The sequence below is a fragment of the Erpetoichthys calabaricus genome, chromosome 7, assembly GCF_900747795.2.
Source record: "Erpetoichthys calabaricus chromosome 7, fErpCal1.3, whole genome shotgun sequence".
In the NCBI taxonomy this organism is placed as follows: Eukaryota; Metazoa; Chordata; class Cladistia; order Polypteriformes; family Polypteridae; genus Erpetoichthys; species Erpetoichthys calabaricus.
The window spans coordinates 2,331,596-2,346,134 of NC_041400.2; the positions used below are offsets into that span (position 1 = coordinate 2,331,596).

Consider the following 14,539-nt stretch of genomic DNA (forward strand, 5'->3'; position numbering starts at 1 on the left):
GTTGTACCTTTTCCTGGCATAAATCCCAACTGTTCTTCCCCTATTGTCGTCGCCTCTCTTCTCTGCAGGGCTATACGCCATGTGTCTTGTTTAATTCTGTCAAGCTGTAATATCTAAGAGTATTACGAATCTGTCACATATCCTCTTGTTGTCCGTATTTGTAAAATCTTTATTTAATATTCAGTAAATCTCGAAGCCTCTCTTGTTTCTTCCGTTTTAGCGGAATCTCCGATTTCCAGCGATCTTCGACTGCACTGAATCCCGAAATGAATCATGGGATTGATTGTCCTGTGCCTGTCACTACCTCCGCGAAATGAATGACGGGATTGGCTGTTCCGCCCTCCTTCCGCGGTCTCCTGGGTGCCACAGAGAGCAAAGCGGAAGAGACGCGGAGAAAAGCGGCGGTTCCCTGCAGAGAGGGAGCTGAAGGTGGCGGTCACAACAAGCAGCGCACCGAGGAGACTGAGAAAGAGAGGGCGGGCATGGCCACGCCGTCGAAGACAAGTGAACGGGGCGACTAAGGCGGCATACTGCGGACGGTCGGCCAGTATGCGATGGGGAACTGCTGGGCTCGGTGCTGCGGGCTCTTCAAGCGGGAGGCCACCCGGATTCAGAGAGGCGGCGGAGGGTAAGTGGACCGCTCGTCTGGTTGAATTCTTTCTTGTGGTGGCCTCTTACATCACCGGTTTGCCGTGGCCTCCTCTTCACCTTAATCGGTCTGACGTTTTCACCCACCGCGACACTCGGCTCTGCTGCTCCAGCACTTCACCGCTGAGAGTGTCGGCTCGTCCACCGGTTGATTTGCTTTCGCTCGCTTGCGCCTCGTCATTCCTGTTGGCGAACCGTCTTCTCATTTGATCTCTGATTAAGTCTCTTATTTATGTGATATTTCAAATATGGTGGCAAGGATGAGGGGCGCGGTGGGCAGGTACGTTGATTAAATTGACTAACGTGCGACAGAAACAAAGAAGAGCACTAATGAATTGGGACAGAAAAAGAAGAAAGTGGAGTCCCGCTAGTAAAGGGGGGGGGGGGTTAGCGTAATCACCTTCTGAAAGTAAAATTATTAGAAGATGATGCTAAGGATTAGCAGGTGGCCAAAATTTAAGAAAAAAAATCTAAATATATTAAGAGTACAGCATTCAGATATTGGCAGACATTTAGTTCAGTTCATTCCTACAAAGAGCATTTCACCATAAAGCTCCTATACGTTAAGTGACAAGCCGAGCTTAATGTAATAAATGTTTATGCAGTAATAATAAAAATATTAACTGTAATCACACAGTAGTAGGTTGTGAACTTAAACTTTTAAACCTTTTGAAAGAGACTGGAGTGTAATAAAAACTAATCACTCGCTATCAGAATGGCAACTTGTGGCTGGTCCATATAGTGCTTGTATTTCTCGTACTCCACCTTCTAAGATCTCAAATGAATGTCCACTTTATTACGTACACCTTTCATAATTTAAAAAGCCAGAGTTGTTTTTGTTTTATCCAAATGTCAGGGTCGTAAAATGTAAACCTGCAGCATGGCAGAGCAGTTGAGACCTCATCTTACTCCCACCTACAAGCCAACCGCTCTCTTATTCAATTTGGGGGGGGGGGGTTATTATCATTTTTATCTTTTCTTTTTTGAGCTTTTGTAAAGTGTTAATTTCCCCTTGGGGACCAATAACATGATATATGTAACAATAGTACCCCATCTATCTATCTGTCTGTCTGTCTCAAGAGGGCCTAGCTGGTAATCTCACAAACCTCCAGTATTCTTAAACTGGATGGTGCCCACCATCTCCATACAACTCCCCAAATGCTTGTTTAGCTGCACCCCCTTCTGACCACCCCAAGACTATCGTGAACGAAAATCAAACTCAAGGCAGGTAGTCTGCCCGCAGTATGTGAAGCAAGTCGAGTTATGTTATGTAACACTTTCTAATCGCTTTGTGTTGTGGCTTCTTGCGCAGGTCTTGATGCTACCAGGTTTAATTGATCGGGTTATTCATCCTCAGAGACACACCCTGTAATAAGCGTGTATACAAACCCACCTTTTCAAAGTGACCCCAAGGGGGTCTTCATGCTGGACGTGCAGTGGTCCAATTTGGGCTGCATTATAAAAGCATCCTGCAACATTCACAAAATGAGATTTATGTGGTCCTAGCACCTGAAGTTCTTTTTATTCATTTTTAATAATAAAGGCTTGGCACTCCCTCACTTAGACTCCGAGTAAAGCTGATTTCTTCCACACTTATAAACCTTTTCGAGGTACAGGGGGCACTTCATTTGTCATCCCAAAGATGGTCAAAAGGGTGCCGAAACCATTTTGACTCCATCATGTCCTGTGATAATTCACTTTATTATATACTGCTTCTTGCATTAGGAATTTGTCATTTTTCACATATCACAATTTATTCTCCAGAGACACACAGGGAGATGCTTGGGGTCAGAGCACAGAGTATCTATATGACCATAGTTGTTACAGATTAGTTTTATACTTAATCTTTATTTAGAATGGTCTACGCTTTCCATCTCTTCTCATAGATTCATGGTAGATTTTTAAAAAATAATGACTAAAGCTGACGTCATATTCTAGTCAGTGTATGTCAGAGTTGCCAAGTGATGATCCTGTCGATGGACCATGTCAGCTTAAACGACTGAAAATTGCTGGACATGTCAAATCAGGTGACTGTGTGCTGAAAGTCACGCTCCCCCCTTTTTCTCCTAACCAATAGTTTGCTGCCAGTTCACAGATACTGTTAGTTTGGCGTCAATATTTATCTATATAATATCTATTGTGAATTTCCCATTGGGATTAATAAAGTATCTATCTATCTATCTATCTATCAATAAATCAATATCTGCCCCCCCCCCTTTTTTCTTTATTCCATTCTGTCGCGGTCTGTAAAACATCAGACGTACAAGCTTCTCTTTTGTTTGTGAGGTCCTAAACTCCCAGGTTTCTTATTTCTTGTTGCTGTACTACATGTATTGGGGTCAATCCAAGTGACGTCAATGGAGACCTCCAGACTGACCATCTCTGATTTGTTTCAAACTTTATGAAAATAATGTTGTTGTACCCCAAAACTAGTGTGCCAGTTGTTAGGCTTGTATCTTCAGTAGTTTCTCAGCTATGCGGCCCAATTTGGCTAAAGCAAAAATGACCGTGTTGTATAAGTCGTAACATTTGAAATGTTAATGCTAGATGGGTGAAGTTTTCAAGGATTGTTTTTTAGTATTAGATGTCTTTAAATTTCAAAATCGTTGGTCCACTGTTGCATATTTTCCAGCTTATGGCTTACTGAAAATTGTATAAAAAAAATCTTTTGTGCTATATTTTAACTTTGTCCCTCAACATCTGCAGTAAAATGAAGGCCACGCCCCCTTTTAAAGTCCCATATCTCAGAAACTAATGAACATACAAATCTTCCGTTTTACACACTGATATTGTATACAGTGAGTGATAATATTTTTGGCAAATATGAAGCAAATTGGAGATGGTTGATCAGAAGCATTTTGTAAAATCCGTTGATTTGACGTGGACTCGTTGTACTTTTGGATTAGCATTCATTACTGCATTTGTAAAAGTCTGCCCCTATGACTAAAGACACAAACCTGTTTGATTTTGTTGGGGTGATTCGCAGACTTGTTGGAGTTAAGTCTCTGGTATAAAAGTGGACAAAGACAAGATAAAGGTTCAGGGAGACACGGTGACCCCATATATTATTGATACAAAATAATAAATGCTTGTTAGTGAAAAAGAACATCTCTGTGAACATCAGTCAGTCTGAGAACAGAATCCCCAAGATGGTGACACTTCCATTTAAATAAAGGCCAGGTAGTAAGAGGCGGGTCCAGGCTGACATGCACCGGAAGTGACATCAGAGGTATTACGGTTATCAGTCTGGTCTGCATAGAGTGGAAGATACAGTATACAGCGCCATCCTGTGGATCAACAAGGAATTACCACCACCAGAGCCTTTACGCTGTCCCCCGTGTGTTCATGTGTGACACTGAGTATGTCAGACCACACAACTAACGGTCCACCAGAGTTCACCACTGGCTTTCTCTGACTTGCTAAGATTAAATAAAGAAAGACTATGACTGAAAATCGCTGCAAGAGTTGTCTAATGTAACATGGCCTTGAGGAGGCCTGTTGCTGAAAACATTTGTGGATTTCCGTAACTGAGCAGTATGCAGACTTGTCTTGCTAGAAAAGAGAATGATAGGGACCAACTTTGAAAGATGGCAACCAATATCAAAACATTCATGGGAGACAAAAAAAAATTTGCAGCGTGAGGCACTCGTCACATAACCACTTGTATGCTCGCGATGTCCCAAACACACGTATTCTTGATAAAATATCATTAAATAAACTGTTTCTGGAAAATCCTGTCATGAATGTCTGGGGAGGGCATACAAACACAAATTGAGCTTTTGAATTGAAGACCTGTCTTCAGTTTCTGTCTTTTTCATCGACTGTTTGCGGAATTACACGGTTGCTGCTTGAGGAGACACCTCAGATGTGCCGACATTCCACCTGATCACGTCTGCACTTGATTTTCTTTTTGAATTCATTCCTATCACACTTTGCATTGTTAATATGACATGAATTTGATAGCAGCCAGTGAATGACCTATGACTGGGCAAGGACTCCTGACCAATAAAATGTGATGGTGGGGGGGGGGCATGGATTATGGAAAACTTCGACTTTAATTTTCTGTAAACATTTTACATATCGCCTTTGCTTTTCTCTTTCAGATCCAAATACTTTAGGACTCACACGGCTGGAGAGCACTTTACAATAGAGGTACGTCATATTATTTAAATCAATATTTTCCACATGTTGGAACTGAATGTTGGTCTCTTGTTTTATGGATTATCTTATTACTCCTTTTTGAGTGGAGTAGCCATCAGTGTCACTCGAGATATTTTGCCATTTTTGCTGTTTGTAGTAAATTTAATATTATTTGGAGAGCAGAAAAAGGAAAACTATTAAAGTATTTAATTTCTGCTCTTTTGTATAATAACTGATTACAATCATTTTAAATAATTATTAACATATACTATAAAATATCTTAATCCAGCCAGAGTCAGGCGTTATGTTGGGATTACCCTACCACTTTGTGAGTCAAGCATCACAATCAAATCAGGCATCAGACTCCCAAAGGCTGCTTAGCTGTTTACTGTGATGGCTCCACCTTGGGCCTCACTTGGGCACACCATCTGCCTCACGTTCACCAACTCTGCTGGTGGCACATTACATGACTTCTAGTCAGAGGGCTTGTCAAACTTGATGAATGCAGTTGCCTGAGGATGTCGGATTACATGACTCGGAATTGCAAGATAGGACAAATGACACAACTCCGTGATGAATTCCTGGCACAGTTTCACATTTTCAAAGTATTATGAGCTTGTCCCCCCAAAACTCCCTTTTTTATGACCTGCCTGATCTCACTTGTGTGTATGAATGCTTCCCAGGTACGGTGTGTTCAGCCAGAATCTTTATTTTCTTTTTTTTTTTTCATTTTTCCATTCTATCATGCTGCTTAAAACATGAGACATCAGACGGGCGAGCCTCGTTTCTGCTTGTGTTGCCCACCCGTGTTCCTTAGTCCTCATTCCTGCCTTTTATGTGTTTAACTTCAGGCTGAGCGCTCATTGGCTCTCAGCTCTTGCATACAGAGTCTGCCCCTATAACTTGATTTGCTGGGGTGGCTCGCACACTGCTTGAACTGAGCTGTTGGGTATGTCAAACTGAACGACCAACCGCTGGTCATATGACTGTGCTGTGACTACATCTGACTTGCTAAAATTATGTAAATGAAGGCTGTGACTGAACGTTGCTGGAAAATTTATGTAATGGGACATGGCCTTAAAGAGACTCGCCATTGTCCACGCACCCAGACTAATTGATTTTAGCAGTGGAGGACCATCGCTAAAGTGTCTGCAGGTAAGTGCTCTCTGTCTGGGCACCTTTTCCATGTTCTCCAGCAGCTTGTTTCATGACTGGATGCTAAACCCAGTGAATCTGCTACATGGCATTTCTTTTCTTCAGCATTTACCTTCTTTATAACTTGTATTTTAGTTTCTAAAGGTATATTGTTATGTTTTCATGACATACTGAGCAAGCACAGTTTATATGAAATAACTAATCGCGAGTATAACAACACATGATCTCAACAACTGGCATCAATATCCATACAAATCTAGCAGGCTGGTAGTGGAATTTTGTGCAAGTGCCATAGTGTGTTATGTCAGCTTTATTTTAAAGGAGCTTCATTCTTGGAGGGCTCATTAAATGTGGTATTACTGTGTGTGTTTACAGCTTATGTCAAAGTATTGTGTGTCTGATTATCACATACTACAGTAGTGGATCTGTCATCAAGAAATAGAAGGTGGACTACAGCACCAAGTCGGCATGTCCAATCATGGTGCCCAAAGCCAGTAGTAGACTGGTAAAGGAAACAACAAAGAAGCCATTTGCTGAAAGTGGGCAGTATGTTCATGAGCCCACCATATCAAACAGTAGTCTCCATAACAGTAGCCTATTGGGCACTGTGACTGGAAAGAAGCCTTTACTCGGGAGCAGCCATAAAAAGGCAGGTCTGGAGTTCACCTCCGTGAATGAAAAGGACTCATCTAAGATGTGGGAAAAGTTTTTTAGGGTCAAATGAACTGAAGATTCAGCTTTTTGAACCTGGGTAGAAAAGCTAGTAAAAAATAAAATTAAAAATGTAGTGCCCAGGAGTGCATAAAACTAAGATAATTGTAAAAATATGTCTGCTGTATGAGATACAAAAGTTCAGGCTGCTGCCCAGAATGGAGTCCAAGTCTGGTCAGCCAAGAGTTCATAGGCTGATTGTGTCCTTTTCTACCCCGACTCCAGCCTTCCCTGGCAGAGAACAACTAGTTTGCTTTACTGGCATTCACTTATTGTTGACCAATATGGTGGGCGAAATGTTTTTTTATATCTTAGACTTGACGCTTGATATACGGTATTAGTTAAATATAATCTGTGAGATGAAAGAAATGAAAGGCGAACTGGTCAGAAAAGTTTTAACCAGTACCTTATTGTTTTCTTGAAAGGACATGTCAATAGACATGCAGGGTGTAACATTTAAATATCTTGTCAATTTATTTCTGCCCACTAGTATATTAAATAAACTAATCTTGCAATAGATTAAAAATAATCTTTTTTTTTTTTTTTTTCCCAGTTTGAAAATCTTGTAGAGAGTGACGAGGTAAGAATCGCCAGCGGGTCTTGCAAACTTCTCTCATTCTGCTCCTTTACCACTGATTAATGCACTGGTGATGTGACCTCTTAAAAGGACTCGGCCACTGGCTTGCAGTGTATGCAGACGGTGATGTCTTGCTGAGTTAAGATTTAGTTTGGTTAGAACTGATAAAAATACTCTTCTTTAAGATAAAGCTGATTTACCGTGTTTGTTTCACAATTTATTTTTATGCATTTACAGGCAGAGTCTCCAGGAAGTAGTATAAGGTAAGGGTGTGTTATTTATATATGTATGTATGTAGGTACATACTAGGGAGGCAAAGTATCCCTGGCTCCTTTGGCGCCCAATCCCCAGTTGCGGCCAGAATATTAGTAAAATCTGTAAATGTACAAAAGAAAAATTATTATTTATGGAAGTAAAATCATGAAATTCTATAAATATGTAAAAGAAAAATTATTATTTAATAGAGTAAAACTCATGAAATGAGAATAAAATATTTACTCTTTTACCGATTGAAGCATTCCTGTTAAACTGAGGTCCTCAATGCTCGATGAGTATTTATAAGAGATGAAATAAACAATCCATTCATTTTAACTGACATTCTTATACAAAAAAAACTTCTTTTTAAAAAATGACTCATTTAAATAACAGGAAAAATCACGTGAAAACTAAAGTGGTATGCAATGGGTCGTCATAACGCGACCTTCTTGATATTTTAGTTTATAATTTCAAAACAGAATAAGAATTTGAAAATCTAACAACATCACATTAAAGTTTGTTAAATTCTGAAAAGAATGATGCCAAATATATATATATATATATATATATGTGTATATATATATATATATATATATATATTATGTAGGTTTTAAAATAAGCCCGATTTAAAGCGTGACAAAAAAGTGACATAAAAACGTCACATAAGACTGTTGCACAAAATTTTTGAACTTTTTAGGCTTAGGATTTTATATATATATATATATATCCATCCATCCAGTGTCCAACCCGCTGAATCCGAACACAGGGTCACGGGGGTCTGCCGGAGCCAATCCCAGCCAACACAGGGCACAAGGCAGGAAACAATCCTGGGCAGGGTGCCAACCCACCGCAGGACAAATATATATATTGTAATAAGGTGCTATATAGCACCCGACCCGGCACAGACTTACGCAGAGGCACGTGTAAAATAAATGGTTTCTTTATTTCTCTTCAGCTGAAGGGCACGTCTTCCCCGTAATCCCTCCAGCCACAACACAGTCCCACAAGCACTTAATATAGCACAAACAACACTTCTTCTCTCCACCTTGGCACCACCACTCCTCCCAGACAACCTTGTCCTCTTCCTCCAGATTCTGGCTCCTGAGTGGTGGATGCAGGCCCTTTTTATAGCCCTCCCAGAAGTGCTCCTGGTGCTTGATCACCTGTGGCTAATTGCACTTCTGGGTGGGGCTGCAGAGATGTCCAGGTGGGTTCCTGGCTCCATGCAGAACCCCCTGGTGGCCACCCCAGCTCTCCACAGGGTTGTGGAGAACTCCATCTCCGAGGAAACCCTGCGGGAAACTGAGGCACCATCATCAGCCAGGAAGACTGCCACCAAGCGTCCCGGGGGAGGTAGTGAGATGTCCATAGCTGCTTCCCCGGAACATATACAGAACAGGCGTCCCGGCCAGGAATGGGACACGGCCACCTGTCACAATATATATATATATATATATATATATATATATTACATAATCCATCCATCCATTTTCCAACCCGCTGAATCCGAACACAGGGTCACGGGGGTCTGCTGGAGTCCAATCCCAGCCAACACAGGGCACAAGGCAGGAACCAATCCTGGGCAGGGTGCCAACCCACCGCAGGACACACACAAACACACCCACACACCAGGCACACACTAGGGCCAATTTAGGATCGCCAATCCACCTAACCAGCATGTCTTTGGACTGTGGGAGGAAACCCACACAGACACGGGGAGAACATGCAAACTCCACGCAGGGAGGACCCGGGAAGCGAACCCAGGTCTCCCAACTGCGAGGCAGCAGTGCTACCCACTGCGCCACCGTGCCGCCATATTGCATAGTTTTACTGTCAAATAATGCAAAGTGTATGCAACACGTGTTTTGCCCTCATTTGGGCTCATCAGGCGTACACACTCTTCGATCCCCAAGAGGGGAGCAGTACAGTGTGTATGCCTGATGAGGACGAAACATGTGTCGCATACTCTTTGCATTATTTGACAGTAAACTATGCAACATTCCATTATCTGCTTCTCGCAACTGATAGAGGGCACCGTGGCGGATGTTTGCCTAATGGCAGACAAACCACAAGCATTACCTGGTAGGTAACCACCCACACAATTCAGGTCATCGAGACTCGGACTACGAATGCAATGAATATGAATATATATATATATATATATATATATAAAGAGGGAGCGAGAGTAGATGTATGTATGTTTCTGTTTTGGAGACCCTCCCCATCAACTTTTAGATAAAATACACATGAATACAGATGTAAGGAAACAATAAGCACTAACCGATATGCTATGGTGGGCCCAACTATTTCCCATTGGCTGGGTCAAGACCACCCACCAGTTTTAACCAGCACTTCAGATCAAAAGTAAATTGGTCAATATTTACCACATTCCACCTCATTTGCTGTTTTGTTTTACATTTCGTTACTTTTGCCATTAGATGGAGCACACTAGACTCATTTGATTAATTGGTTAGAGTGGCTCCATCACACTTTGAGAGAACCTGTGCCAGAATGAGTGGAGTGAAGAAGCAGAGAAGTTATTCAGCCCAACAAGCAATTGTCTGAAATAACCTCAAGTTGAGATTTAAAGAAATCCTCCACCCAGAAATGATATTTTATCCCATGTGGTTTATGGTGGTGGCAGCTGAAAAAAAATTTTTAATCTCATGTTTTCTTGCAGAATAAGGGAAAAAAAAATTTGATATAATGGAATGTAATGAAGGTTTGTTCCATCCATTGACAAACCACATGAAAAATATTCTCACGTAACTCATTTCACCTAATCCACATGTCCATTATCCATTTGTATACTTAAAACGTGCAAAATGCATGCATTTTTTTTATTAAAATAAGTCAGTGCACAAAGTAAACGGGAAGGACGCATTTCTGTAATGCTCTTTGTTTGACATGGAGACTCGCCTCTCACCCTCATTCATTGGTCAAGAATCCTGTCAAATACACAGTATTATGTGTGTATGTTAAATTTGTAAGGGTTGGGCATACATTATGTGATTTCTGTCACGTCTTAGAACTTTGGGAGATCTGGTGCCCTCTTACACTTCCTGACAATACAATGTGCAGGTTTATGTGCCTAAGTAACTCATTAAACAATTTCACACAATTGCAAAATTTGACTTTAAGAATGGATTCAAATGAGGAAGTAGCAATTTTGAATGAATCCAAAAAATGGGAGAAAGGGCAAATATTCTGTTAAGCACAAACGTGCACTACTACCCTTGTGGTGTTGGTGTGAATGGGAAAATTTAGAATGCAAACAGCCTTTTCAAATGTATCCATGTTGGTGTAGACAAAGCCTAAGAATGACAAAATAATTGATTTTTGCTGCCTTGCAATGTTAACAACTTCAGAGGACTCCTGACAGCAAGAGACCGTGATGGAGGTCTGTGATACATAGGTAGGCCCCATTAATTCATGCCAGTTCATGTGCATCTCTTACTACAGAGTCCCATACTACCACTGGAAGCAACATTAGAACAAGTGCTGCATAGAGGGAACTTCCTTAGATTAGTTTCTATGGCCAGGCAGCTGCATACATGTCTAAGATCTCTATGTGCAATGCCACACGTCAGTTGGAGTGGCGTAAAGCACGCTGCCGTTGGACTCTGGAGTGGTGGAAATGTGTTCTCTGGAGTGATGCATCACACTTCACTATCTGATGGTGTTCTGATGGAGTCATCTGGGTTTGGGAGAATGCTGCGAGAATGCTACCTTCTGTAAAGTTTGGTGGAGTAGGGATAATGGCAGGGTTTGGGCTCAGCCCTCTTGGTTCCACTGAAGGATACTGTTAATGCCACAGCAAACAAAGACATTTTAGACAGTTACATGCTTCCAGACTGGTGAAGGCCCCTTTGTATTTCAGCATGTCTGTGTCCCTGTGCACAAAGCCAGGTAAACAAAGACATGGAGGAACTTGAGAATCCTGAAATCCGCCCTAATGAGCGCCTGTTATGAGCCATGTCTTCTCATCCAACATCAGTACCTGACCTTAAAAAATGCTCTTTGGCTGAATGTGCTCAAATTCGCACAGACTCGTTCCTTTCGACTATCTTGCAATGTTACAACATCAGAGGAGGCTAACAAGATGAAGACTGTGATGGTGGTGTGAGATACATAAGGGCCCATTAATTCATGTCAAAATTAAGTTTTTTGTAGGGGTTTGGGAACGACTTGAATTTAGCCTCAAGAGATAAATTTTTGTGGGTGGTCCTCCAATTTTTCACACAGGTGGAGTTCCATTAACACGAGATGTGACTTGCTGAGAAAGCAAAATTATTCTTTCAGTTACACAGAGAATACATGCAGGTTTATCTCACTGTTTTTCAATTTGTGCCAATTGTTGAAAGATCTTGACATTCTGCCATTTGATTTGGTGGCAGATATATACATTTACTCTATATGAAATTCAATACCTGATAAAATGAAATATTGTAAATATTGTAGGTAAACACTTTTCAGTTGCACTGTATATTGTTATACAGGTAAGTTTTTTTTATTAAATGAAGTCCAGACAGATATGTTGGCATTGCTGTTCAGACTGTGGCTGACATTTGAGCTCCACCATATGGAGACTCTAGTCTGGAAACTCCAGAATGAATGTCAGTCAGTCAGCCAGTCTGCAATACAGCAGAAAGGAAGGAGAAGGGAAGTTAAAGATGTCTGTCTGATTCAGTACATTCTGCATGTTTAAAAGTAAAGTCCTTGTGTGCTGCTGAATAATCAAGTGAACAATGCCTGCTTGGTTTTATACGAGTAAGATGGCCTCATTTCCCTTAGAATATCTGTAATCATTTGCCAGCAGTATTGAAAAACACACTAGAGACTGTATTTAGGTTACTAGTTATATGGCCAAGAAATGAAAGTGTGTTTGTTTCCCTTTCTTTTAGACCTCTTAGTGAAGAAGAAATTGGAAACCTGAAAGACAAAAGGTATGATGCAATTGCCGACAGGCAGAAGACTGTGGATGCTAAACTTCATGCTGAGGTAAGTCCTTTATATGTGTAGTTGGTGCCCACTTCTATTCAGTTTTAGGAAAGCGGCATGTTGTAGAGTTGTTCCTGTGTTGAGTAGAGTACATTTGCTACTAAGTAAACTTACACTTTCCAATGAACAAACATTAATTAAGGTTGAGGAATGAAGAATGCAAATAAAAAGACAAAAGCAAAGAAATAAAGACCCAAAAACATTGTTGTAAGTTGGAATTCAAACCGTTAAAGAAAGAGGTTAGGAGCGTTCACTGATACAGCGCATTGCCGCACCCACCACACCTCCTCAGGATCCCAAATTATTACCTAAGCGTATCCGTGCCATGGGTGACACCTCAGCACTACACTAGTCTGAATGGAGTGGAACAGTGCGAGGTTTATTTTTATAGTGGCTGGAGTGCCAATCCCACCACCAGTCTCCAAGTTTTCCCTGCAAGTTGGAGGTCCTGCTTGTAGTGGTGTATGCAGGTTAATGTCATACCTTGGACAGAGCAATTGTTTAGGGCCATGCTCAAGGGCCCGACGGAGTGGATTCCCTTCTGCCATTTACAGGATTCGAACTGGCAACCTTACAATAGCCAGTGCAGATCCCTAGCCTCTGAGCCACCACTCTGCCCTAAACTGTTAAAAGTGCTAGAAATATTACAGCTGTTAATTGAGATTATTTATTAGTTTAAATAGTGTAGGGCAGTGATTAAGGACCTCCCTAAACTGGTCTTGAGTTGTTCTCGGTTGAGTACATTTATTTATTTTTTCCTATTTTGAAATAGAACAGTATTTCTTGTTTCTTTTGCATTGTGGTAGGCAGGATGACATTCTTCCACTGGAGCACAATGAGAGGCAAACTACTATTTTATTAGAAGTTCCCATGCTACATTTCTCTTGAAGCAGTGATATTCCAAAGAGGCTGATGAGGCTGTCCTTAATATGTGTTAGAAAACTGTAGTGCACTGTGGTGTACACTGGTGATAAAACCAGATGACGTGGTTGGGGAAAGCAGGAGCTCAAAGACTTTTGTCAAAGCAAGTTCCATCAGCTGAAATGCTCTCCATGTCCCAGTGTTGGAATATATTAGTTTAAAAACAATAATAATTTTATTTTTATAGTACACAATAGGCAATGTAATCTTTTTAGGTGCTTAATGTTAATATAGAACATATAAAACACACTCAAATAAAGTAAGAAGCGTATTTTGTCATGGAAGGGTCCGATTGGGGTTATTTGTGTAGATTCATGTGTCCTAAACCTTTGACTCTTGCTTTATTAAGTCACATGAGTCTGTTTTAGGACTTGCAGTCGTCATCAGGATAAATCAGTGTCGACTGCTTCTGTGGTTAAAGTACTTCCTCCCTCCTCTTATCGCTACACCCACGGGATTTAGTAGAAAGTTCAAGGTGAGCAGAGCAGGGGTTGCAAACTATCAAAGTTATAATCACTTTGCAATATAGAATAACGTTTTCTAAGGTTCTTAGTGTGCCTAAAGCTTTTAAAATGAGTATGGCAACTCCGTACAACCTGGATGGATAGCAGGAGTTCTCGGCTAGGTGCTTAGGCTCCCGTTGTGCCTAGATGGACAGGTAGCTCTATCATTCTTGCTTTGCTCTTCTGAGCCGATTGATCTTTGGTCTGGTGTGGCCTCAAGATGGAATCAATGGAAGGAAAGAAATCTAGGGCTACTGGGGAATCCTGTATTCATGCCAATCTTGTGCTTCCTTGTTTGGACCAATAGGTCATTGTAGTTTAGAGGCCATCTCCCCTCGAATGTACAGACCCCTCATACCTCTTAAACCAATCCTGGCTGGACTCAACATATGTTCTTTACATTTTCTATACGTGTTACTTTAGGCTGGGACAGTATGTGCCTTTCATCTTTGCAGACCCTGACCTGGTTAATATGTCTGTTCAGATGACCCCAAGCTGGCTGTTTTAACTGGTTCTGACCTGATATATGGTGAGCAGTTCTTTTAGCAACAATTCTTATTTCTGTAGAACATTTCCATACAAAGAATGGAGCTCAAAGTGCTATACAAGATGTCAAAGAGAGAAAAGA

The 14,539-nt window shown here is 41.1% G+C and overlaps 1 protein-coding gene across 2 annotated transcripts in view; it reads left to right on the forward strand.

Moving 5' to 3' along the window:
• Nucleotides 1–309: 309 nt before the first annotated feature.
• The window catches only part of ap1ar (adaptor related protein complex 1 associated regulatory protein), a 38,800-nt gene continuing 24,570 nt past the window's right edge, over nt 310–14,539 (forward strand). Inside the window, exons 1-5 of one of the 2 annotated variants that reach the window (XM_051929837.1) lie at nt 310–628; nt 4,752–4,800; nt 7,208–7,234; nt 7,469–7,494; nt 12,391–12,487. In XM_051929837.1, the coding sequence (XP_051785797.1) occupies nt 555–628; nt 4,752–4,800; nt 7,208–7,234; nt 7,469–7,494; nt 12,391–12,487 (273 nt within the window). In that variant the 5' untranslated portion in view covers nt 310–554. The remainder of the gene's footprint in view (nt 629–4,751; nt 4,801–7,207; nt 7,235–7,468; nt 7,495–12,390; nt 12,488–14,539) is intronic. The other variant, XM_028805094.2, reaches the window with a different exon arrangement.